Raw genomic sequence first — 25,502 nt, forward strand, 5'->3', positions numbered from 1 at the left:
ACCAGACTGACCCCACCGTGTGGAGTTGGACTTACTTGGACTTTCTCAAATATTAAGTAAAATTGTAAATACACCTTTTAACGATCTGTCAGTTGTTGGTTTGCCTCCTTGGGCCCTACACTCCTGCCATGTGACAGAACAAACTAGCCACAACACGGACCTGGTAGACCAAAGTCCTGAACCAAAGCCTGGAAATCTGCTCCATGCTATGACTAATCAAGGCAACCTTCTCAGCCAACATTCTCAAGTTCTTTGCTCTCTGGGTCAGAGCCAATGGCAAATGAGAGTGCAAATGGCTGAAATTATTGATCACTTGTCCTCTCTAGTATTCTGCTCCAGCGTCTGCTGGACCAGAACTTGGTCCCTCACCTCTATCAACCAGCAGGGAGGATCACATCTCTGACCCGAAGCGGTACTCAGGAGAGTCAGGTAAATGGAGAGGTTTTCTGCTCCGTTTTTCTATAGTGTTTGAGCTTCTGACAAATCCAAAATCTCATATATCATGAGTTTACTCGCTGAGGGAGAGCTTAAGCCTAGGTGGAGGAAGTGATAGATAACCTAAACTTTTTCACAAAACCATTAGTGAGATGAGGAAAGTTTTTGATGATCCAGTATGAGGGAGGGATGCAGTTAAAAAGTTACTCATGCCAGATCTGTAATCTCCTCCATCAGTCTATGACATAGACATAGAAATAGGCAGATTTTATTGTCATTCAGATATAAACAAGTTTACAAAATTAAATTTCGATGCATGGCTCCGACAGTATAGAAATAATAAAAATAACAGTGTAAGAATAACAGCAGCGGTCAATGATGAAAAGTGTTGTTGATAGATCATTTAGGCTGTAGACAGAATGGAAATAAAATAATTTACTGAAAACTGAGATTTGTCAGTGAGGAAGTCCAGCACCCAGTTGCACAGGGGGGTGTTAAAGCCCAGGGGTCCAGGTTTTTCCACCAGCTGCTGAAGGATGATGGTATTGAATTCTGAACTGAAGTCCAGAAACAGAATCTGCACATGAGTGTTGTTCTCCTACAGGTAAGGGAGGCTCAGGTGATGGATTTATGATTTATGAATGTAAAGCTCCCCTTGATGACAAAGAACTGCTTATTTTTTTATTTTTGTTACAATACTTAACATGCAGAACCTGACCTGACCTGAAGAGGAAGAGCAAAGAAAAAGAAATGGAACAGAAATAGACACACACACCCCCCCAAAACCCTACATGTGTGAGTGTGTGCTGTGTACAGGAGCAGAAAGGGAGAGGGGGATATAGAAGACCAGGAGGAGAGAAGCTCCCCCGGAGAGGGCAGCCAGGGACTGGCAGCAATAGGCACCCCCATTTCCCGGGACTGCCACAGGGCAGGAGGGCCTGATGTCCACCAGGTCTGGGGTCTGCAGCGACTGTATTTGGGGAGCTACTGTGCACCAGGAAGGCACCCACCCGCTCCACCCCAGAGGGCCCCTACAAATAAAGAAAATAAAAAACGTGCAGTCGCAACATCTCGCAGCAGCAGCAGCAGCAGCAGCAGCCTGGGCCTGAAACCACCCTGAATGCCTCCTTGATGTTTGTGAAGACTTTGTCCAGGGTGTTTGCTCCCCGAGTTGCAAAGTTCCTGTTGATGGAACTGTGGGAACACTGTTTTCAGGTTGGCCTGATTAAAATCTCCAGAAAAGATGAAAAAGCCCTCAGTGTGGACAGTTTGCAACTCACTGATGGTCCGGTAGAGAACACCCATAGCCTCCCTGGTGTTAGCGCTGGGGTGCATATATACAGCAGTAATGTTCACCACATTAAATTCCCTGGGCAGGTAAAAAGATCTACAGTTCACAGTCAGAAGCTCAATGTCCGATGATCCGAACTTTGAGACTACTCTAGTGTCGTTGTACCAGTTACTGTTCATGGAGATACACAGTCCACCTCCTTGGGATTTACCACTGAGTATGGAGATCCTGTCGGCCCGTAGTAGAGCTAGCTCCTTGATGATAACTGCACTGTGTTGGATAGATGAGTTCAGCCACGTCTCCGTCAGAATAACAGCAGAGCAGTCTCCGTTCCACTCCTCACAGTGAACGATGGCGACAGAGAGAGAAAGACTGTTGTTGGAGTTGGAGCTTGTTTAAATTGAAACGCAAATAATTTTGTAAACTCAGTAAACTCTTTGAAAAATGGCGGTGTTGTTGTTGTGAGAGGAGGGTACTAACTAACCGGAAAAGTGATTCCGGAAATGATGTTGTAAAATTAGCCGACCAATCCCAACCCTTGCGGTCTCCGTCGCCTCGACGGATAGATAGAAATATTGGCCGACGCACGCAAGCTAAAGGGCCGTGTACTCTCGCAGCAGTGTGTCGCAGTGAGCTTGTCGCAGACATGACGCAGTTATTTTTGATTTATGCCCACTTTTGAATCGCGGTCTGCGCTATGTTAATTCCACGCCACAACGCAAGAGGGACAATCACGAACAAGCTAGGATTGTGGGTGTGGTGGGTGGCGTGTTTCTCTTCCAGTTACGGAGGTCATTCAACAACAATTTCGACTGGACGAATGCGCACTTTGATTGAGATGCAGCTGATCGATCTAGAAATAGAAGAAATATTGCTACTACTGGAGCTGGCAGAGAGGCGAAAGAATCGTCACGGTTAGCACGGTTAGCGTCACCATTAGCCGGTTAGCAAACCGGAAATACGCATAGTGTAGAGCGGATGTAGAGTTGACCAATCAGAAGCCTCCTTTCTCTCGTCCCTGCAACGATATCTGCGGCACTGTCTGCGGTGAGTTACAATTTTGGGGAGGTGCACCAGAGTGTCTGCGTAAGGGGGGGGGGGCATGTCTGCGTTGACTGCGACACACACGCAGACGACCTGGTTTCCGACCATAAACCGCCCTTACGGAGAGCGTCTCCGGGAGGGTCTCCGTAGCTCTCCGAAGGCGACCATAAATCAGCTTTTATACGTTACGAACGGCTGTTGTTTTTTGATATTCAGAGTTTTGGATTATTCTGTCATGGAGCAACCATCGAGGAAGCGTTCCCAAGTGTGGGAATATTTTGAGCCAAACACTTTCTTGTCATACCAGCCTCCTCTGTCCCCTGTGAAAGAGTATTTTCCAAAGCTGGAGAAATTGTCTAAAAAAGAAACCGGTTGAGCCCTTCTACTGAGCAAAAAGTACTTTTCTTGAATAAAAACACCTGAAGTAACACAAGCACCCTCTTTATTACACCAAGCACAATGTCCAAAAACACTCAGTACACCAAGCTCACTCCCAAAGAAAATATGAATGACAAACCAAAATGTTTCACATTGTTTTTAAATTATTATTGTTTGGGTAAAATCAATCTTTAATGAGATACTAAAAACAAGTATGTACAACACATACATACATAAGTGTTATTATAGTGTTATTATATACACAAGAGATGCATCACATTCGCAGGGCTTCATTTGGTGCAACAAATCGCTACTGCCAGTAGATGTCACCCAAGGGAATTGAAATGAATTGAATTGAATTGAATTGAATTGAATTGAATTGAATTGAATTGAATTCATTTTTATTTATATAACGCCAAATACAACAAATGTCATCTCAAGGCACTTAAATAATAAAGTCCAATTCAAGCCAATTGGAATTCAATTGAATGAAGCTTCGGGTAGTGAACCACTTTATGACACAATGGTTCAAAATGATTCAAAGCTTCAAAAAGTATGGAAGTTTTTCTGTGCCATCAGAGTTTGAATACGAATTTCTCATACTGAATTTTTACAGCATCAAAATCAGACTTTGAATTTGAAAAACAAATAGTGTAAAAAAAAAAAAATAATTCAACTTCAAAAAATTCAGTGGAAAAGGAACCAGACTCAACATCTGGATAAACAGGGTAAACTTGATTGGCTGCCGTTGGATGAATTGAGACAGGGATCGATTGCTTCTCTACGGAAGAGTATTAGGGCCAGGCATAAGAAAAAAAATTTATATTTTGTTGTCGAGATATAAAGTCGACATGTTGAAATCAAAATCGACATGTTGAAAATAAAGTAATTAGATGATGGACCAGAGGAGTTGATTTTTTTCTCGAAAATTTGACTTTATTCTCAACATGTCGACTTTAATCTCAACAGGCAAAATGCTATTATTTTTTCTTATGCCTGGCCCTAATACTCTTCCGTGCTTCTCCCTGTTTACCCGGATGTTGAGTCTGGTTCCTTTTCCACTGAATTTTTTGAAGTTGAATTTTTTTCCACTGAATTTTTAGATGTTGTTTTTTTTGCCACAACATTTTTTTTTAGATGTTGAATTCTTTCATATATATATATTTTTTTTACACTGTTGGTTTTTCAAATTCAAAGTCTGATTTTGATGCTGTAAAAAATCAATATCAGAAATTCGTATTCAAACTCTGATGGCACAGAAAAACTTCCATAAAAAGCCTCACTTTGCCATCACTGGCCTCTGGTGTTGCGTTTTTATAAGGTGACAACATATGAAATTGTTTTATTTTTTACAAATGGTTGAGCCAGGCTGTGATTGGCTGAATAAGGCGCAACGCCTTTGCTCTTTGATTCTGATTGGTTCTTGAGCGCTCCCAACTGTTGGAGTCTGCGGCGTGGTCGCAGCGCTGAAATTCAAATTTGAACAGAAGTTGTTTTGTGCACAGAAGAGAGAAGCTGAGTGTGTTTGAGCTCCTTCGTTACGGTTTCTGTACACGTTCGCAGACTTTTAAGATACTTTTCTGAAATCCTTCTCGAAGTGGGTATAAACTATCCAGAATGGATCCGTTTACGGAGGTGAGTAACTAACTAACGTAAGAATTTTTCAAAATCCCTTGCGTTAACTTAGCTGCTAATGCTAACATCACTAGATGCAGTAGTAAGGCAGCTTATATGCATTGTTAACTTTATGTAAGGTAATCTTACAATACATACATGTTAAACATTGGTCTGGTGAAAAAGTCTCGTGTCAGCCGTCAGCTCCAACAAATCCAGAGTAAAAAAAAGATAAAATAAAGATGAGATCGTGCTTTAACCTTTCAAACAGTGTGGATGGGCTTGTTGTGACGTTTGATCAGATGGTGAGCTATTAACGTTAATTAAGTTAAAAAAAAAAATAAAACATCACAAATTATGAAACGTAACGTTAAACGTTTGGTTTTGGAAGGAAATGCACTTATGATTTCTTGTGACCTGAAGTTCTTTTGCCTACCGATGTGGAACACACTTATTGTAAGTCGCTTTGGATAAAAGCGTCTGCAAAATGACCCTAATGTAATGTAATGTAACCAAACAGGACAGCCCAGCCTCCATTTAAGGCAAAGCTATGTATCCATACTGGAAATCCAGCTGCTTTTATTACTTTGTTTTTATTTTATTGCATTTTGCCCATGTGCTACGGGTGACTACAGTTAAAGATAATTCAGGAATGCATGTTTTTGAATTCTTTTGCCTCCAGTAAACTGGCCAATGAATTGCATAAACTACAAGCAGGCGTGGCTCATTCCTGAAGAATGCCGTTAAAAGTGAAGTCAGTTTTTCCACTCTGCTTGGAGAAATTGTGGAAGCCTGCGGTAAGCAGGAATGTGTTGGGGCCTGCACGGCACAGTAAATAAGTAATAAATCAGCTGGTTTGACAGGCTGTGGGTGACTCAGGGAAGGGAATGTAACAGGAAGGAGAGCCGGGGCTTTATCTTTGTTTGGGGGAAAGGATGTTTTAGCTTTGATAGGTTGTTGGGTTTCTTGTTGAAGTAGCCCATGTACAGGGAGACTGGGTGGTATGCGTTGGTTCATTCGTTTTGCTTACAGGTATCCAGGCATTATGTTGGAAAATGTATCTTTCTTTTTTTTTAAACCACAACTTTATTGCCAGTCTCATAGCAAAAATACTGTAACTGAGATCTGAGTCTTAAGAAAAGTGTTTTTTTTCCCTTCAGATTTCAGTTCAGAAACGGATTCTTTCCTCTTCTTTTTCCTCACCTCATCAATAAGGGACGTTTAGTAGACGGAAATAATGCTTTGGCCTTACAGTGGTATTGTTTTTACCTTCACTTTCAGTGCCCTGTCTTTGTAGTCGTGTCAGATAGGAACAAGTAGCCCATCTAAAAGTGTGTATTGACCCAGCTTTGACTTGAATTGATCCTTACATCAGCAACAAAGCCATACTTTGTTCAATTTGGGTGATGGTGAAACTGACTAAATAATAACTCAATTATATTTAAATAGTCCTTGTTTGATTCAAAGTGAAAACTGTAACATCCATGGCAAGTCAGAATATCAGGGTTATGGAAAAAGTCTCTTCAATAAGCCAACATATCATTAAAGAAATGCAGTAAGTGTACAGTGTTATGTGCAGTATTACAGCAAGTCAAATACTTAAAGTATTATGTTTGCTCACACTAGAAGATGAGATGAATGTGGTTTCAGGCAGCTTGTACTAGAAAGCATCCATTGCTTTAGTCTTCATTTTTTTTACCCAAAAAATGAAATGGCTGTGGTCTTTTAACCTTCTCTCCCAGGCTCCTTGTCTCTGTACAGTTGGCCAGCGGCAAAGTAACAACGTTAATGTTTATCTTTCTGTTTCTGCATTTAGCAGACGCTTTTATCCAAAGCGGCTTACAAATGAGAATTATAACAATGCAGCTAACATCAAAGCTAACTATAAGCTACATAGAAGTAAAACCACCACTCAGACTCTGTCAGAGGTGACAGGGTAGAGAGAGAGTGCAGGCATAGAGGGAAGTACAGAAAGGTAAAGTGCAGTAGAGGGGGTAGGGAAGTACAGGCTCAGTGCTAGGGTAGGAGATGCTCTCTGAAGAGCTGGGTCTGCAAGAGTTTCGTGAAGATATTCAGGGGCGCCCCTGTTCTGGTAGCGCTCGGTAGGTCATTCCACCATCGTGGAACGACACATGAGAAGAGTCTGGATTGTTTTAAGCGTGGTGTAGGCACTGTTAGACGACAATCCTGTGACAACCGGAGTGACATGAGCCTTTGTGAGAGCTAATGATAGATGATATCATGGTACGATTAAAGTTAGAACGGGGGATCTTAAAGTCCTTTCAAAGCAATAATGAACTGATTCAATAATAAATCAGTAAAAAATGAATGCTAATGAAAAATGTGAAATATTGCCAAGCACAAAGTTCCTTTCAAAACCACGACAGACAGGGACATGCTTTCTAACGAGGGCTGACTGACCTGCTCAAATGAACCCCTCGGACAAGGCAAATGGAACTACGTTCATTAGAACTAAATCCAACAGCTTAGGTTCAATTCCAGTTCCCCCCACTGCCCCTGTGACTTGGTCCTAAGCCTCCATTTTGAAGAGCCAAGTTCAATTCAATTCATTTTTATTTATATAGCGCCAAATACAACAAATGTCATCTCAAGGCACTTAGATAATAAAGTCCAATTCAAGCCAATTGGAATTCAATTAATTGTAATCATAATTATTTATAAAATAATCCAAAGTTCTTCTGAGGAACTTTAGGAGTAGTGGTCTGCTATCTCTGGGGCCTTGCAAACTGTTTGAATGGCTAGATGACCACAAAAAGAGTTTTATCTTGTAATCGCATCGAGAAATATTTACAATTATTCTCAATAAAAGACCATGTGGGCTATTTTTTTTTTTTGTATTCATCCACTGTAAATATGATGGCCATTATAGTGATAATTCCCTTTTCTCTGTTTGGTGAACTAGAAACTGTTGGAGCGGACACGGGCTCGCAGAGAGAATCTGCAGAAGAAAATGGCGGAGAGACCAAATGCAACCAACAGGCAGATGAGCAAAAGGCCCAGGGAGCCACTGACTGACACAAACGGCGTGGGCAGTCAATCTGTCGGCGAGGAAGGTATGACCACTTCTTTTTTTTTTTTTTTTCTAAATAAGGAAAGTGATGGTCTACTGCCCACTAATTCTTTCCTGATACCTGTTTATTACTACCTTCCAGTCCCACAAGTGTCCTCCAAGCCTTCCCCTTCAAAGCGCAGGTGCTCAGAGGAAAATGGTAATTCTGCAGCAGATGAGAACCAGGAGCCAGCGACGACACGGGCCGTGGCTCCTGTGCCCTCAGATCCTCCTACAGACAAGAAACCCCCGGTCGGTCCCGCTGGCGTTCGACATTCTTCTTCCTTTGAGAACACTTCAACACGGCCCGCTGTCCAATCTCGACCTGAGCAGTTGAAAACCGCACAAGCAAAGCCAGAGAAGATGGCCGTCATCCCGAATGTTGATCCTCTTGGTAGAAAAGAAGCACAGACGGCATCCATTGGTTCGACCTTGCAAAGAAACGCGGGGGATCTGGAGGCCGATCCAGCTCCTCCTGCTGCTGGAATGAAATCACGCTTCCAGAGGCTAGCAGAGCAGAGGAAGTGTTGGGATGGTGAGTAATGTTGGGGGCAGTTTGATGATGATGTGATTAGGTTGCCATGATCAAACCAATGGGAAACTGCACAGCGTAGAACAAAGCACACATTGTTACAGTGTGCTATGGCTAACCTACAAGGCTTGTAATGATGCCTCAAACTGCTGATAACAATCAGAACTACGTCGTTTACTGTTGCTGTGAAAGTTTCTAAGTTGGTATCCATTTGAAATCATTCAAAGCGTAATAAACAGTTATTTTGTTCCAGCTCTGTTATCTGTAGGGCTTTTGTTCTTCAAAATGAATGTGATTTCAGTTCGCCGACCTACCGTTGTTTTAATGGAAGCCAGTGTCGGGTCAAACTTGGAGCTGTCCATTTGTAATTGGATCATCAAGGACACAATGCCAAGTCTGAACAATCTCAAATAAGAAACGGGGATCTAGGTGTGGAAACAGAATACTGTGCTTCTGCTCTGCACCAGTGTTTCAGAACTGTGAAACAGGCGAGGGTGAAGGCTTCTCGTGCTCATGTTGATGTTTCTTCAGATCCTTTAATCACACACTGCCTACAAATGTATGCGCATTTGCTTCATACCCCAAATTCTTTCCATTGAGTGAGACTGATAACTGGAACTGAGGGCTGCACAAAATATTAAACATCTACCATAATCATGATATTTACATTTGCAATATCAAGATCTCATAAGACTTCTTGGACTACAGTAAATGGTAGGCTTTATACTTCGGTCTCACTTTTTTGTGCTCAAAATAGAACAATCACACAATTCTGTGTCTTCTACAACTAAGCAGCATGCACATGTGGAATGTAGGCCGTATTGTATGTTTTCCTTATTGTAGTGAAGCCCAAAGCAGAAACGCGTTTCTGAAAGTTACAGAAAGTTTTCTTTTTGCTAAACCTCTGTTGTTCAAGATTCCTGTTTTCATAAGATTCAGAGTGCTTACAGGCTTATTCAGAAATTCAATGTTTGCAACTGTCCGTGTTGAGAGAAATGTCAGTCCCTTCTGTGGAGAGTTTGCATACCAGGTACTTCTGCATCTTCCAACAGTCCAAAAACATGCATGTTGGCTTCATTTGGGATTCTAAAAGTGAGTGGGCATGGTTGTTTGTCCCATCAAGGGTGCAAGCCCCCCCTCTCGCTAAATTGCAGCTGTGATAGGCTACAGCCTTGGAGGTAATTGATGGATTGTTCTTAATGATGCATCTTACTCCTTTTTCAGGCACTTCTGACCCACCTGCAGACTGCACTCCTCCTCTGCTGAGAAGTCAGGCTGACGTTCCACCACCTGTAACACCCACCAACTGCTTAGACGCTCCTCTTGGGCGTAAAGGCAGGTTAGCCAACCTTGCGGCCACCATTGGATCCTGGGAGGATGACCTAAGCCATGCTAACATCCCCAAAGAGAAGCCTGGAGCGGTTTCTGTTTCCAAACAAGCCACTGTGGCTGCCTCCTCTAAACCCCATGCTGCAGGTCCCAGCTCAGCCACACAAAGCAAGTCCAAGTCTTACCAGGTAGGTTTACATGTTGTTTTTTTTGTTTGTTTGTTTTCTGTATAATTGGTGACCAATATAAGTTCTGACCTAAAGGTTTGAGAAGCAATTTAAAAAAACGAAACGCACTAGAAAAGTTGAGAAACGGGCAGCACCCGACCTCCCTTTCAAACATCGTTGTAATGGCTTTGAAGATGGTCCTTACTCCTAACTGCTTCAGTAAAGCCAGCCCAGGTTTGAGGGACCCTAGCAGGGTAAACAGATTTTAGATAAGCAGTGAACACGTTGTATCCGTCATGTTACATTGCTGTGTAAGATTTTGTATATAATACAAGCGGCCGAAATGAGTTTCCTCCGCAGGGTGTCTGGGCTCTCCCTTAGAGATAGGGTGAGAAGCTCGGTCATCCGGGAGGGGCTCGGAGTAGAACCGCTGCTCCTCCGCATCCAGAGGAGTCAGATGAGGTGGCTCGGGCATTTGGTTAGGATGCCTCCTGGACGCCTCCCCGGTGAGGTGTTCCGGGCCCGTCCCGTCCCACTGGGAGGAGACCCCGGGGAAGACCCAGGACACGTTGGAGAGACTATGTTTCTCGGCTGGCCTGGGAACGCCTCGGGGTCCCCCCAGAAGAGCTGGAGGAAGTGGCCGGGGACAGGGACGTCTGGGTCTCTCTGCTTAGGCTGCTGCCCCCGCGACCCGATCCCCGGACCAGCGGAAGATAATGGATGGATGGAGCTTGTATTGTACAATATTATGACAAACCATCTGATGAGCTGTAGCATATTTTATCTATAGTCTGTAAAACTGCATCACTATTTTGCTTTTGATTACAGAAAAGAGAGGGAGAAAATGTATGTAACAACTCTTATTTTGGATAAGGGTTAGATGTTGGCTGTTTGGCAAGTTTTCTTCAAATATATTCAAAAAATTCTTTTATCAAGGTTTTTATCAGTGATTAAGTGCAAATTTAATCCTTATCCCCCTGATTCACAAGTCAAATGCAAAGGCCACAGGCAAAAAGTGGACCTCTACGCTATACTATAATTTATTTGTGCCTGTGACTAATTGTGCCTGTACCACCAGGCATTCAGTGCTTCTTGAATTTTTGCTACATAAAAAAAAAAAAAAAAGAAAAACAGTTTCTACTCAGATGTTAATGTCCATGGTCCACCGAGTTAAAGGGGAAGTTATTATTATTATTTTTTTAAAACCTGGACCTTATTTCTGGCATAAAATACGTTCATCTACTCACCGATAACATTTTGAAAGTCGCCGTCTTTCAGAAGATATTTAGATCACTGGAGATCTGCGTATATCCATATAACAGCATAGAACAGGGCAGAGACAATACAGCCTCTAAATAAGGCATTATCTGTCTTTATTTGACCAATACTTTAAGACCAGTGAATGAATGAACACGTAACTATTGCTCTGTTAGCTCAGAGCTGCCTAACAACAGCAGGGCAGCTCTGAGCTAACAGTGCGATAGTACAACTGAGCGCTAGTGCTCAACTCCAGTCGGTGGAGAAACGAAGATCAATCTGTAGTGTATTCATTACGAATGATCTTTGTGCTCAAATTTCTGATTTGTTTTGTAATAGTCTCCCAGATTTTTAAACGACACAATGGCACAAGGAAGCGTGCCGGTCTGTGATACAGCTGTGGAGACGTTCATGACCTCAGGTTCTGATCGTCTGACCATTCAGGCCTCTGCCGTGTTTCCACCTCACCGTAGAGTATCAGCTTGGCTTGCTTGGATCTTCAGCCACTTTAGTACAAAAAAAAGTATTGGATAGTATCAGGTACTACCTGGATGGAAAACCAAAAGGAGCAAGCTGATCTGTACCTTAGCATCATGCGCTATTTAATGGAGAAGTGACCAGCAGTTTATGAGCTCTTTACAGTATCTGTTACACGGACACCATAGAGTTCGGCCCACTAACACTTTTTCACATCTCTGATCTTTGTCTGTTTAAACACAAAATTCAACCCCTAACTGCTTCTGATGATAGAATGCTATCTTGTATGGCAGTTCTGCTTTTGTTGGTAGTTGAGTGTGAATGTTAAATGCACCTTAAAGCAATTTCAGAACTCATCCGCCCCTGTACCCCAACTTAATTTGCTTTTAGTGGGCTGTTCAAATAAAGAAGCTTCTGTTTTGTTTGTGGTTTCAGGAGGCTGTGCATTCTCCAGCAAAATCTGGTCGAGTCGTTTTCCCAAGCCCTCAGAAGGATGCCATCCCTGCATCTAAGCCTGCACCTCAGTCAGTAAACAGTCCTCAGAAGAGCTCCAATCAGGGAGCGCCCTTTCTGTCTGGTCCAGAGAAGACCGTTTCCTCCTCTTCATCATCTGTTGCACCAGGTCCCCTGCAGAATCAAGCCGTATCCAGAGGTCTCAACCACGTCTCCAGTCCCCAAAAGTCGGAGCTTCATGACAGTCCCACCATTTCTGGCTCGTTGGCCCATCAGGGAAAGTCCTCTGCTGGAGCTCCTGGTGAGTTTGGTGGTAGAATAGACGCCCCAATGTAGCACCCGTCAACATGTTTTTGCTGTCATAAACAAATCAGTACTGCCAGAGGTACGTCTGATGTGTGTTTGATGTTCTTTTATACATAAATGTTATCAAGGACATTGAGCTATAGAACTATTGTTCTTTCCAAAAAGTTGTAAAATCTTTCCTGGAACGCTTTGGAGAGAGATGTCAGCAGCGCAGCAACCATGGCATTCCAAGCAGAGTTACCACACCGGCCCAGACCTCCGGAACTCCATCCCAGACCTCCGGAACTCCATCCCAGACCTCCGGAACTCCATCCCAGACCTCCGGAACTCCATCCCAGACCTCCGGAACTCCATCCAAGACCTCCGGAACTCCATCAGTTACACCAAACACAAAGCTGGTGCAGGAGAGACTCCAAGCCGCCCGGGCTGCGATCACAGCCACTGCTGATCTCACTCATAGGCAGAAGCTTGTAAGTTTATTGTTACAGATGATGTTTGGTGTCCTCTTATTGTTGTGCTGATTTTAGTATCAAACAAGGAAAATTAGATCCTAAGAAGCAATAAGCAAATTCCCTTGATTTCAGGAGCGCGAGGCTGAACTGGCTCAGATTCGCAGTCGCTTCCAGAAGGGAAAGGATGTGTGGAAAAACAGGGATGAAGGGGCTGGAACCAAGAAAGAGACGGGCAACAAGGTTGGTTAATAAATTCTATTGGACAGATCACAGAATGGCCAGATCATTGGGAAAAATAATTTTTAAATTTGATTTAGATTAAAAACCTCTTTAATCTTGTGAACATGCTCTTTGTTGACTTTTTGATTGAAGCTAAATGACACAGAAGCAAAACATGTACTCTGAGAAGTTCCTGAGGGATCACATGTAGGAAATGGAGACAAATTGACAAATGCTGTTTTTTTTTTTTTTTTAGGAACAGCATGACAGACCTGTGGAGTATGAAGTAGCCCCATGTGAGCCCCAAGATGAACCCAAAGCACCGTCTTATGAGACCGAGTGCACTCCTCCAGGTACTTGATACTTTTGGTTGGTGTGCTAAATGTTTTAGAATCCTTGGTGTTAAGCTTTATTGAATAGATTTGTAAAGACTGTTGGAAGTCTCCCTGAATAGTAAGCTGAAAGGGGCTGTTGACTCCCTTTTCTGCTGTCTGATATATCCAGGATATGAATGAGCTTTTCCATAGTGGAAACAGAATATTGCGCTGTCATTAAAGATAAATGTACTAACAGGGATATGCCTTATGTAAAAAGTTTATTGTAACTCATGGTGCTGGCTAATTCAGATTTTATTTGTTTTTTATTCCAAAGTTGCAACTGTTGTTGTTCAATCATCTTTAGATTCTAATACCAAATTGAAAATGGACTGAGCTTGTATAGTCTGGCTGACCACTCAAAGTGCTTTAACACTACATGCCACATTCACTCATACAGCACATCTCAGTCCATATACAGGCTACACAGGGCTTTCTTTTACCCGTTCACACACGTTCATGCACCGATGGATGCGTTGGAAGGCAACGTGGGTTCAGTGTTTTACCCAAGGGCGCTTTGACATGTGGAAGCAATGAGTGGAACCAACAACCTTCTGATTGGCAGGCGGCCACTCTCCATCCTGAGCTACAGATGCCCCTGAAGTATCCATTAAGGATATAAAATGAATCAAAAAGATTAGTCTCTGACATTTATTGGGCATTTCCACTGGGATAGTTGTTATCCACTGAGTCTGTGCTGTAATTTAATTGAACTTTAGGGAATTTCAATATTACAGAAATGAAGACATTGATGGTGGTGCTTAATGTGCACATGCCATTGTGGCAGCATGCTACTGTGGACAGAAGCCTTTGATTACATGTTTAGGACAGCTAAAAAATGTTCTGCATGAGCAATTGGATAATGCTACGTGATTGTTTTTTTATTTGTCTAATTTAGCAATTTCTCAGACTTATTCTGTTCCTGTTCAATCACACAAAAAGCACAACGTCAGCATTGTATATCTATCTATCTGGATGGATGGATGATTTTGTCTGTTACCTTTGATCAGCATAAAAAATGCGTCCTGGTTTACAACTAGCTTCTAACGTCTAACCGTAGATTCTGGGTTGATGGCCAGCCCCCCAGTATCAACGTCCAGCCCGCTGAGGCTGGTCGGCCATCCTGTTAAGAAGATGACTGATGAAACTCCAGAGGAAAGGGAGGTTGTCAAGGAGACTGAGGCGAATGTGGATGAGTCCATAAACTCTGCGGTTATCAACGAGCTGTTTGATGCAGTCTTAGAGCAGAGTGATGAGGATGAGGAGGAAGATGCTTTGAATATCTCCTCCATGTCCATCCTCGCTCCACTGGCTGAGACTGTGGCTGCTGCGGCGCAGAGTCCTGACAGGATGGTAACACCAATACTCTTCTTTTGGATCCATTTCACACACTTTGATACAGCAAGAAGCAGATTGGCAATATAATTAGCTTCATGTTCTTTTGCAGACATCGACTCCAGCAAGCTCGTTCATTTTGAAAAACAATACCCCAGAAAATGTTTTGAAACCGAACAAGTTCCAGAGAACCAACATGGTACGGACCCCCTCAGATTGCGTCGATGCTTTGGATGAGGACCACAAACTGCCCTATAGGTAAAAAGTTGTGCTATTAGTTGCTTGTTTGAACTGACTCGGGACTGTGACCCTTTATTTGAAGCTGTTTCTTGTTATCATGTGTGTGTCTGTGTGTTTGTGTCAGCATTGATGCTTATAGGTCAATAAGAGTGAAGGAGACCGAGAGGCCCAATGTGAAGCAGGTTATCGTGAGAAAAGAGGACGTTTCTCAGAGAGCAGATGAGCCCAGAGGATCTACTCTCTTCAGTATTAAACAGAGGACAAAGGTCTGGAATGAATCCAATTTACTATTCATTCACGTTGCATGACAATGTGAGACCCATGAATTATTTTATACACTTGAGTTAAGCAACCAACACAACATTAGTTTCAGTTTTCATGCAGTTTAAAGATGTTAATCCTTGGTTGCTTCATAATTAGTTTACCATTCATTTGTATTAACAATTTCAGGCATTAAAAGATGGATCTTGATTTCCATTTAGATAGAAAAAAGCAGATGATGCATTTCATCTGTCTGTCAGGGACCGAGCAGTAAGGCAACGAGGTGCTTAGGTTGAAGAATGTTTTCATTTACCCCAAAAATCTGATACATTTTGCCAAATCAAAAGTTCAACTAAAGTGGCCTATAAAAGAGACTCGGAACCAAAGAAAATGCAACTGCATGAGCATAATTAACCAACTAACCTCTCTGCACAGACACATGAGGGGAACTTAAATACTGCTTTAACTAAACCATGTGTAACACAAGGGAGAAAACAAAATGGCTGCTGCATTCTAAACTAACAGAAAACCCCAAATAAACCCCAAACACCCCTATGACAGTGCAGCACGTGGTTCTTGGGCCTTGGGCTGCAGCAGGAAGGAGAAGCCAAACCCCAGCTAACTGGAAAGAAAGAAGAGTATTATTACTCAACAGAATTTGAACTTACAATTAACATTACAAGGTGAGAAAAATCAACTCATTTGGTAAAGAAATATTTTGTTGAGTCGTGTGTATACATGTTTGGAATAGTGACTGTAAAGCAAATTAAAGTGGAAATACACTGGTGGTGAGGTGCAGATATAACCATGTGTGTCCTGGTCATACCAATGTCCTTTATAAATTAGATTATGTTTTCCCCTTCCTCTGAATACATCTTTCCTTTTGGGATTAATAAAATATTCAATTCAAACACGTCTTGTATCCAAAATTACTTCTGAAAACGCCACATCTTGTTAAGATATGAAGATAAAGACATGAGTTAAACCACATGCATCTCTTTGTCCTTTCCTACTGGAAGGTTACATTGAAGATGTCGTCCTCTGTAGGTAAAGCATCTGAATGTTGTGTGTCCGTATAGATTCTGACGAATGACATGAACCTGCAGCAGACTGTTATACATCAGGCCAGCCAGGCTCTCAACTGCTGCACAGATGAAGAGCATGGCAAAGGATCCCAGGTGGAGGCTGAAGCAGAGAGGCTGCTGTTGGTGGCCAGTGAGTCCATCCACACTTCAGTTCGCCTTCAGATGGGAAATTCGGTGACTTGTAACGGTCGCAAGATCTGAATTTGTTTTCCTCTGACTTTGTTAGCGGAAAAGAGGGAAGCCTTGAAGGTGGAGCTGGAGCGTCTGAAAGGAGACCCAGCTGGACAGAGAAAGGCCCGTGTAGCTCCAGAACCGGCTCCCTCCAAGGGCTCCATCACCCTCCAGGAGTTACGCCTGCCTCTGAAAGCAGACTTTGTTTGCTCAACTGCCAACAAGCCAGGTACAATTTATGGAAATTTGAGATGATACTCCATTTCTCTCCAGACGCCAACAGTTCCTGTGAGTGAAGATGATGGAAAGCTTTTCCTGTCATTGTATTTGCAGAGTAAGGAAATCAGGTTTAGCCTAAAATGTGTTTTTATGGACTGCTTGTGATGACAACTACAGGATAAATGTTAGTTTTAGCAGGTAATGACTTTGTTTTATCATTCTTACATTTACAAATGTCACTTTTTTTTTCTTCTTTTTTTCAGAGTCAACTAAACATTCCTTCTTCATCATCATTTGTGCTGGAGCAGAGAACAGAGTGGCCACACCACTAGCCAGCACCCACTGTGGCCTCAGTGGGGACACCCTCACCTTCCCCACCAGCTTTGCTCTGTAAGTTACTGACACCTGCCGGCACAAAAGGACCAAAGTCATCATCATCCACTCACGTCTTTTTTGTTTTATTAATGTTTAGTTGGTTAACTTTGCAACTTCATTTATATATGGCAGTTTTATCAGTTGATGCTGTACCAAGATCTGTTGGGATTAAGAAGTATAATCGGATTGTTTGGACACGGTAATTATTGAAAATCTGTAACCATTTCAGATCTGATGTCTCCAGTGACTTTCAAATAGCGTTAGAAGTCTACTGTTTGGTAAGTGCTTTTCAAATGTCTTTCAGTGGTTTAAAGATGGAGTTGAGGATGCTCTATATTTGGCATATATCATATAAACATCAATTTGATATCTGATACCAATGTTGTCTTTCTTTCACCAGTTGGAAAAGTAAGCCCTCAACATTCTACTTGCATTCTAAAAACATGATATGTAAATAATCAAATTCATAAAACTTCCTTTATACAAATGTGAGGATTCTTTTGGATAAATTGTTGAAGGGATGTGGCTTTTTATTCTGCTGAGGCCAGGAATATACTGGCCTTTTGATCAAACATTCGCCTCATCAACCTGCTAAATGGTAATTGTGCATACTTACCTGTGTAGCACACCTGTTACCGGAGGGGCGGGCCAGATGGCTTGGTCCAGTCTAAAAACACGCCCCCACACTCACTCACTTTCTGTGCATGGATTCCAACATGCTAGGATTCCAAGCATATTTTTAAACTTTTTTTTTTTTTTTTTTTTTTTTTTTTACTGCTGCTGAATGTATGACCCTACATCCGGTCCAATTTGGCCCTATGTAAAGCACTAAAGCTTTCAAAATTTTAGCGCTGTTGACCGGAAGCCAAGTAACGACATTTCGTTGTCAAGACTCACCTGTGTTTTTTGTGCAATGACAATAAAGAAAGTCTAAAGGCTGAGTTATACTTCTTTTAACTGCCCTTGCGCTTGCGTCTTGCGCTTGTGTTAATGGCTCGAGACGTTTATGCTTCATTTTGCTTTGCCGGCGCTTGTGTGTGCTGCGTGGCGATTCACCGCCAGGACCTCTTCGGCAAGTCTCTCTTCGAGTGGATTCAAATATATTATGTCTATGGGATTCATGCTTCTTCTTCTTCTTCTTTGCTTTCTACCTTGGCGTTTGAAAACAGCGGCCTTTTATTAGGGGATGAAACCGGAAGATGAACACGCCGCCGGATGTGATGTAGATAGTGGCTTGTGCTCGTGTCCAGAGTGGCTACTCTATAGCTCTGCTCGCGTCTTGCGTGAAGTTTAGAAAATTGAGGTGACACACGCAAGGGGGGGCTTGCAACCGCGCAAGGGCTTGCCTTGCGTCTTGCGTTACCGACTATAAGCTTAAGTCTAAAGTTGGAGTGCTCTGGCTCTACACCTATCAGTCACCAACATACTGCAGCCTGAGAATGCTCGGTATTCATTCCTGAGGATGTGCACAAACAAAGCTCCAAACAAAAAAGCAGCCATGATAAACCTGTATAGCCGTAGTTAATAGCAAGTAGATTCCTGGCCTGAGTGTTTTTTCATAGTAAGAACGAGTTCAGTATATTTACATGATTTATTTTCTGTTTTTAGTATTGGGTTGTCTTTGTAAAGGATTACAGTCTGATTCATGACATTTCCTTTCAGGTGCAGAAACGTGAGGTCTGCAGTGATAAGAAGAAGAAACCCAACAAGTCAAAGGTAATTCCCACAAATTAGAATTGAATGGAAAATTAATTTGCCCTAAACCATGGAGCATGCTGTAATGTTAGAAGCATGCTTGTGTGTGTCCAGATGACTTGGAGACAGGTTTATGAGGCCCACACTTTGTGTTTGCCGGTATGAACGGTTTCTGTTTCTGCTCCTCACGTGTGTGCGGGTGGGTGAGCACCGTGATGGCACACCATCACAGAACCCTTTCTCTGCACAGCCTCGGTGGCCATTTTGTGTTGTGGAAAAGAATGTGATCTGAAGAGAAAAATGCAAATCCCTTGGTGTACATCGCTATAACTCAATTATAAAATGTTGATTGCTTTTCTAGGCCATGACTCCAAAGAGATTCCTCGCCATCACTGTAAGTAAATCATGCTCATTTTCATCTGCCCAGTAATCCGTCATAATTCTGAGCGTAGCAACCCTCTCAGCTGTCTGAAATGGTTTCTTTTTCTTCCTTACAGAAAAGTGCACAGACGCCAGGTATGTGAAACTGTGATTGAATTTGTACTTTTAAGTCGGTTTTCTAAAGTTTGAACATAATTCATTTCTGTTCCTCCCATGTATTTACCTGACTGAACGAGTAGTCATTAGAATGAGTGAATTAATGCTTGATTTGAAAGCTGCTTGGGTTGCCCTTTGTTGTCTCGGTTGTGTGTAATCAGTTCAACCGCTCTGTCTGCAGTGGTGGCCAGTCCAGGAGGCCCCAATGCTGTTCGCACCAGCAACTTTGTCCTGGTGGGATCTCAAACGCTCAGTCTGTCCTCTATTGGGAAAAACAAATTTCCCTTGGAGAAGGTATACAACGTAATAAATTCATTTTCACTTGCACTGCTTCATCCTGTATTTCACACCTTGGGTCTAATGACGGTGTCCTTGCCGGTCATGTATCGGTGTATAGCCTCAGTAACTGTTCTCATAGGACTGTACATTGTACTGCCTGTACATTCACACCTGCCTTGATATCTTTCTTTTAGATGAAATATGAAAGAAGTGAAAGACAACTGCTCAGTGGCATGTTTCAGAACAAGGTTGCTGCTTAATGACTCTTTCTGTAATTTATGTGGGGATGGGTGAGCTACACTATAGGGTAGAATATTCTGCACTTCATTGTTAACAGTAACATTATCCGCTAGGGGTGGGCGAAAAAATCGATTCATGTACGTATCACGATTTATTTATTTATTTTTTTTATGGGATGATTTTAAAAATCGATTTTTCTCCCCTGAATTGATTATATTACGTCATATCCGTGTCCAGAAAAACTTCATCAATTCATCACATTAAGTTATGTTAAAATTGGCCCACATTTGTGCTGTGTGGACATTTCAATTCATTTTGTAACTGTAAACTTAAAAAATGCCTCTTTTTGTCTCAGTTGAAATAAATGTCAGCTGCTGGACTGACTGACACAGACTGATGTGCATGTTTATGGGAACGACATTCATTCTAGAAGTGTATGATTCAACTTGTTTGTTTTTTAAGGAGGAAGAAAATTGCAATTACTGATTATATCAAATCGCAATACTTGTAGAATCGCAATTATCAAGAATCGTGACCAAAGCACATCGTCCCACCCCTATTATTCGCTCACATATCTGTTCTCATTATTGAAAATGATTAGATTTTCCTCTTGGCCTGTACTGATGCTTTAATCATCTGAAAACGGCTCCCGTTTGTTTCACCACAGCTCGTTACTTGAACACATCTCAGCTGGTGACGATGGGATGTTCAAGCTTTTCATAATCTGCCTTTACTTTATGTTCAAGGTGCCATTCTTGTGCCCGCTCGAGGGCCACATCTACCTCAAGATGCAGTGTGAAGTGGGCTCAAAAGTGGAAGAGAGGGGCTTCTTGGTGAGCAGCAGATCAACATATTCCAACCAATAATCAGCTGCATAATCAACCTGCTGCTGCTGCAATGCTAATCCCAGAACCGCTCTGATCATCTTTTTCTTCTGGCTTTCTTCTATTCGTCACCACAGACTATGTTTGAGGATGTAAGTGGATTTGGAGCCTGGCACAGAAGGTGGTGTGTGCTCTCAGGATATTGCATCTCCTACTGGACGTACCCGGATGATGAAAAGCGAAAGGTAACCAGTGCAGAGCAAAGCTGTCACCACCTTTTTCAGGAGTTACTGTTTATGCTTTCGATGTTGGCTTAAAGAAACCCAGCGCTCAAGTAAATACAAACACAACGATATTAACTGTAGGGATAACTACAGTTGGACCCAAATTGTTAGTTAATCAGGCTACAGGTGTAATCCTGTGCGTAGCTGTGAGAGCTGGATGCAGTTATCACTCGTATTCTCTACAGAATAAGTTCAAGTTCAAACATGTACTGTGCCAACATGTTTGCTTCTCTCTGAAGAGAAGCAAACTGGGAAATTTATACTGGTTTAAATCATAACATGCATGCGTCATCCGGATTGGGAAACCAATCACGTTAGCACTTTGTAAAGTTGAATTAGAATATCCTGCCAAACCAATTCCAGATAAAGATGGGACAGTTTGGCTGAAAGGCATTGCAACAGCTCTTTGACTGTTGGCAGGATCTGATCTAACTGATGTGGACTTGAAGCTGGGTGAAAGCATATCATCACCATATTATTTTCTATCTTGATCACCATATAGAGTTTAATCCTGTCACCTTCAAAATTATACTAATAATGTCCGCATCATAAAACAAATGCAGTTAAACTTCGGAACAGACCCCATATAAACACCTAACTATGCAAACATACTTAGAATAACTCATTTCAAATAAGTCTGGGTCACAGGACTCGTGTCTTTTGCTTTGAATTCTGAAACTATTGCTGGAAGCTTGGTAGGTCATTTCCTCTTTTCCTTTGGAGGTTTCTTGGCGTTGGCGAAACGGAATGTTGTAGTTAAAGCACACTTTCACTTGCGATTCTTTTTTTAATGTCAAAATGGCACTTTTGAGACTTGAGAGTTTTGTTTACAGCTGAAGTTTAAACTGTCCAATTTCCAGGTTTTCACTTAAAACCTGTTGTTTACAGTGGAAAAAAAAATGCATTTGTATTTTGTAACCCAGCTGAGCCATTTTCATTATTTAAGTGCAGATTGAATCGAAATCGAATCGATTTAGGAAACTGGCCACGATTCTCAGCCCGACTGGGTGCTGATCACAGATCGATGTAAATTAAATCCCAATCGATTTATCGCCGGGCCCCATCTTGACTCGTACAAAAGGATGAATAAAATGTATACAAGTGTGTCATTTATATAAATCTATTGAAGTTGAGGCTCAGATGTGGCACTTTGGTTCAGTGCCCCCCCCCCTCCTGAGAGGCAGACCCTCCATAAAGGCTGGAATCTCCTGTCTCTACAGGGAATCTTATGTTTAGCTTACAGACCTAGCTACAAGATAATGGACAGAGTTTGAATGTGGTCTGCCATGATTCCAAGAAGGGACAGCAGCGGTGTAGCTTAGGGCATCTATTGTTATCCAAAGCAAATCGACATCTTTGAACTGTCTTTGACCAAAGAGCAGAGACATTTGGGTATAAAGTCAGTCTTTTGTTCCTTGTCTGCTAGAATCCTATTGGTCGCATCAACCTGGCCAACTGTACCAGTAAGACGGTGGAACCAGCCAACAGAGAGTTTTGCGCCAGACCAAACACCTTTGAGCTGGTGACAGTCCGACCTCAAAGAGAGGACGACAAAGAGACGCTCGTCAGTCAGTGCAAGAACACCATGTGTGTCACCAAGTGAGTTCCTGCCCGCTGCACCCGCACATCATAGTACACATACTGTTTGTCTGTTAAAGGCTTTTGCTTGAAGAACTGACATTGTTTTTTGTTTCACAGAAACTGGTTGAGTGCGGATACCAAGGATGAGAGGAATCTGTGGATGAGAAAACTGAACCAGATCCTGGTGGATCTGCGTATGTGGCAGCCAGACGCCTGTTTCAGGCCGCTGTAATGCCAGCTCTTTGTGCTTAACGCCAGCTTTTCTTTCTTTCGGACCGCCGAGAACAGGGACATACCGTTACTAAGTGCAATACAATATGACAAATGGTAAATATTTTTTACTTTAGAGGAGATGAACGATTGAATCCCTAAATTATTGATCAGAGGTCTATAAAGCCATACATTTCACCACAGTTTTTAGGAGTTGGCACCATAGTTGATACATTTGCAACCTTTTTTTGCTCTGCTAATATTTTGGGGTGTTTTTAAGAAGCCACCTTTTTATGTTATTGGAAATATTTAGCTTTCTTGACATGACGCATGCCTTTAAAGAATCAGCATTTCAGCGCTGAAATGAGGATTACTATTTAATTAAACAGTTTTATCACATGACACACTGCACGGCACCACACATCAATAATACTCGTGATCAACGTATACTTTCTATATTTGCTTTTCTAAGAGAACCCAGTCAGATGCAGAGTTTGTCTTGGTGATGGGGTCTGTTACATACTCTGCACTGAGATCCATAACCAGGGCCAAGCTGACCAATGCTTTCCTCTTTAACGATTAGCACGAATATTCCATGTGTGCTGTAAAAATGTGGCTCAGAGGTTCGTTGTTGGGTTAGTTCCGATGCCACTGACTGCTCCACCTACTTGGTGGTGTGAACCTTGGAAAATAAAATGTCAGCTTCATGTATATATTATATTGTACTGATTAGGGTTGGAGTATGCAGATGTTTTTTTTTTTTTTGATAAAAGATTGCTTGTTTTTTCTCCACGATGCTGAAAATGAATACAACTTGGGGGTAAAAAAAAAAAAAACTACAAAGCAATCCCTCTTCTTTTATTTATTTCTTTTTTTACTGCTCACATCTGACCCCACAGCCTGTCTTCAACCAAAATCTATCTGATGTGAGAGTAGGTTGGAGATTGCGTACATTAGTTTGAATTTGAAAAGAAGAAAAAAATGTAATGAATCGGGTGATTGTGATTTCGTCTTGCTGGCGTTTCATTTAAAGGTACACCCCACCATGGCGTATTACCTAGACTACTCTGGGCAGTACTACGGGAAGCACTTTTTATGCAGAAGTGGAGAACCTTGTTTTAATGGAACTCGTATGGCATGAATCAGCGGCCATGTCTGAATCACTGAGCTAATCACACGGAAGCTGGGAGCATACATGGATGGACAACATAACGAATAAAGGCTGCCTTGTATTTTTTAAGGTTGTATTTATTGTGAGCAGTAAGGATAAGAAAGCTACTTAAAGCGTTTTAGGTTCGTGGTTTAAATGGTTTCTTCTTGGCTACGGCCTGTCTGTGATGTCAAACTCCAGCTGGTCCTGAATGTTTCTTTCCAAGTGACTTGGTTGCCATGCTCTCATTTGCTGTCATAGGACAGGAATATATATTTGTGTTGAAGTCATTTGAAAGACATTGAGACTACTTTTCTTTCCTGGTGGAAACTTGGGTCAACAGGTTGTGAGTTCCCTGTGACTCGAGTAAAAAGCTCTTTCTGGGTGAGGGAAGGGTGGACTCTGGTGGCAACCAGAGGTGCTGCACAAACACAAGAACATTTCATTGCCAAGAGACTAATCGACTTAGAATTGATAGTTTATTTATTTTGAAAGTGAAAAAATAATCAGATGCCAGCTTTGCTGTATTTTTCTTCTCTTGAGATGCAACAGCATTTCTTTAGAGGGTTCCAAAACCAGTTTTTCTTTGAAGATTAACACGCAAAGCCCTGCTGAGCTTCATTTTGAGAATAATAAAAAAAAAAACTCCATCAGTCAGATAAACTTCATGATTAGTAAGAGCGACTCAGCCTTCATCTGGTCACCGTTGACCTAACCCCCCCCCTCAGGGAAGCTTCCACACATGGGCTGGGGAAATGGAAAACATTTGCCTCATTTATGAGAAGTTGCCCGGGACATTTTACAGTTGGCCGACCGCCCTGCTGAATTACATGATGATAAACTACTCTCTAAACATACATGTGGGGAGATATTTCAGATGGAATAAATATACACCCCTCACATCTTTTCATGGGACGACACTGAAGATATGACACTTTGATGCAATGGAAAGTAGTCAGTGTGCCCTCTAACTAAACACACAGCCATTAATGTCTAAACCGCTGACAACAAAAGTGAAAATGTCCAAATTGTGCCTAAAGTGTTGATATTTTGTGTGGCCACCAGTATTTTCCAGCTCTGCCTTAACTCTGGGGGGCATGGAGTCCACCAGAATCCTCCTCCCTGACGGAGCTGGAGGATGGTGTTTACACTCGTGACTTTGCCTGCTGTCAGAGGCAGGTTCCCTTAAAGGTGATGTCATGTTTAAGGTCATAAATGTAGCATTCAGAGAGCTCAGAATGGATCTGCTTTGGGTGGTTACTGGCACCGGCAGCACATGTACAGTGCAGGGTTTTGTTGATGCAAGTTCTAACAAAAAGGAAGAGTTTAATTTTGGAAATGTTTTTAACGTTTCAGGAGAATTGAGAAACTTGTGGGGTTATAAAATTTCACAAACTAGTGTACTGTAAGAATTTACAACTGAAAACACTGCTGTATGTCACCACAAATATGATGATGAATAAAATATGGATCCTCTTTCAGTTCTAAAGTTGAATGAATACCAGGTCTTAACAGGATAATACAATATCTGCTAACCTATATATGTCATTAACATATGACGTGCGTGTGTATATATATATATATATATGGATATATACATGCTTCAGCAGGGAAAAAA

At 42.0% G+C, this 25,502-nt stretch overlaps 1 protein-coding gene across 1 annotated transcript; it reads left to right on the forward strand.

The window, feature by feature from the left end:
* Positions 1–4,639: 4,639 nt before the first annotated feature.
* On the forward strand, positions 4,640–25,345 carry anln (anillin, actin binding protein). The gene is made up of 23 exons (XM_075449944.1): positions 4,640–4,783; positions 7,686–7,836; positions 7,936–8,367; positions 9,589–9,881; positions 12,030–12,348; positions 12,519–12,823; positions 12,938–13,045; positions 13,281–13,377; positions 14,459–14,751; positions 14,846–14,991; positions 15,098–15,239; positions 16,314–16,449; positions 16,546–16,719; positions 16,973–17,099; positions 17,314–17,362; positions 18,747–18,800; positions 19,141–19,173; positions 19,277–19,295; positions 19,498–19,610; positions 20,582–20,668; positions 20,797–20,904; positions 22,370–22,542; positions 22,642–25,345. Exons 1-23 carry the CDS (start codon positions 4,766–4,768, stop codon positions 22,754–22,756), a joined length of 3,492 nt encoding a protein of 1,163 aa, XP_075306059.1. The 5' UTR covers positions 4,640–4,765; the 3' UTR covers positions 22,757–25,345.
* The last annotated feature ends 157 nt before the right edge of the window (positions 25,346–25,502 follow it).

This window comes from Odontesthes bonariensis, chromosome 18, assembly GCF_027942865.1.
Source record: "Odontesthes bonariensis isolate fOdoBon6 chromosome 18, fOdoBon6.hap1, whole genome shotgun sequence".
NCBI classification, from domain to species: domain Eukaryota; kingdom Metazoa; phylum Chordata; class Actinopteri; order Atheriniformes; family Atherinopsidae; genus Odontesthes; species Odontesthes bonariensis.